Consider the following 1395-nt stretch of genomic DNA (forward strand, 5'->3'; position numbering starts at 1 on the left):
TTTGACCCGATGCCAGCCCTGAGTAGAAGTACGCGAAGCAGACATAGCGCTATTGACGTACAACTTTTTAGGGATTTCGCCGACCTAAACGGGGTTAGATCGCCGCTTAGCCCTTGGTCGAGTAAAACCCGAGTCATTCCGTTACGTAGAACCGGCTTTCGTGGGAATGAAACGTGTTAGATGACTGCGTATGGAGCTACGGGGCGTGTACGTTACATTCGCAACTACGGGTATATGAGCATGAGTGATTATTTTTAGTATATCTTTTTTAAGTTTTTATTTAAATACAATTTCGCGATCGAATCTTGTTCTTTATACAAAACTGAAGATAATGCATTTTCTAAGATAGATAAAACACGTTTTTGTCGACAAATGTGCAACTTGTGAGATTTGCTCTTATAGAAAAAAACTTGAATTTGACTTTGCAACGAGCTAACCAACCACCGCACTCAAGGTTAAATGCCCTAACTCACTTTGAAGATTTTGTGCTTGAAATTCTAAAACAAAACTAAACTGAATTTGCTAAACTGAAAACATTTTTCCTATCTTCTTTCCTACAGGTTTGGATCAATCAAGGTGATATCATTCTGGTCGGTTTACGAGACTATCAGGATTCGAAAGCTGATGTCATCTTGAAGTACACACCCGATGAGGCGAGAAATTTGAAAACATATGGCGAGTTCCCCGAATCGGTGCGCATCAATGACACAGTCACCTTCGTCGAGGATGGTTTCGATGAGGATATCGAGTTCGGCGATGAGATCAGTTCTGAGGACGATGCTGATTCAGTAGACAATATATGATTAACAAGAAATAAGCGCGAGTCTTCGACCCAACAACAACAAGAAGAAGAACTAAGTAAAATGAAAATTTGAAAAGAGTAAATAAACAAAAAATGCAAGTACATAATGATATATTGAAAAGCAAAGCTAGTTGAACAGAAAAGAAAAATTGTGAAATATTAACAAAAAAATAAAAAATAAAAAAATAAAACCCAAAACAAGAAAGTTAAAAGAATTAAAATAATTGCAAACACAAACACGAAAAATGTGAGCGTCAGCGACTTTAGAAGCAAACAATATCAAGAAATGGAAGAACAATAGCAATGCAAATAAACCACATATTAACGCTGTAAGAAAAAATTAAGGATGCCTGGGGTTTTCATTTCGAAATATTGTGAAATTGATTCTTTTTATTTATCAAGCGGTGTAATGAGAAACAAGAAAAGATATAAAATGCCTATCGTAAACATTGAGCGAATTCTATGCAAACTGGCAGAAATTTAGTCTTCAAGGCCCAAGGTGAACAAGCGTGTAGCGATAACAGCAATGCAACAACAACAACATACGTGCATATAGTCGAAAGATATGTGCATATGTACATATAAAAAAAAAA

General features: G+C 36.2%; 1 protein-coding gene across 1 annotated transcript; it reads left to right on the forward strand.

The window, feature by feature from the left end:
• Positions 1–518: 518 nt before the first annotated feature.
• Positions 519–1227, forward strand: LOC108372426 (eukaryotic translation initiation factor 1A; the record flags this gene model as incomplete). The annotated part of the gene is made up of 1 exon (XM_017628108.1): positions 519–1227. A coding segment is annotated over one exon (285 nt), but the record flags the coding sequence as incomplete, so codon positions are not given.
• Between the last annotated feature and the right edge of the window lie 168 nt (positions 1228–1395).

Source organism: Rhagoletis zephyria, unplaced genomic scaffold, assembly GCF_001687245.7.
Source record: "Rhagoletis zephyria isolate East Lansing unplaced genomic scaffold, Rhagoletis_zephyria_1.1 Rzeph_scaffold_05746, whole genome shotgun sequence".
NCBI lineage: Eukaryota > Metazoa > Arthropoda > Insecta > Diptera > Tephritidae > Rhagoletis > Rhagoletis zephyria.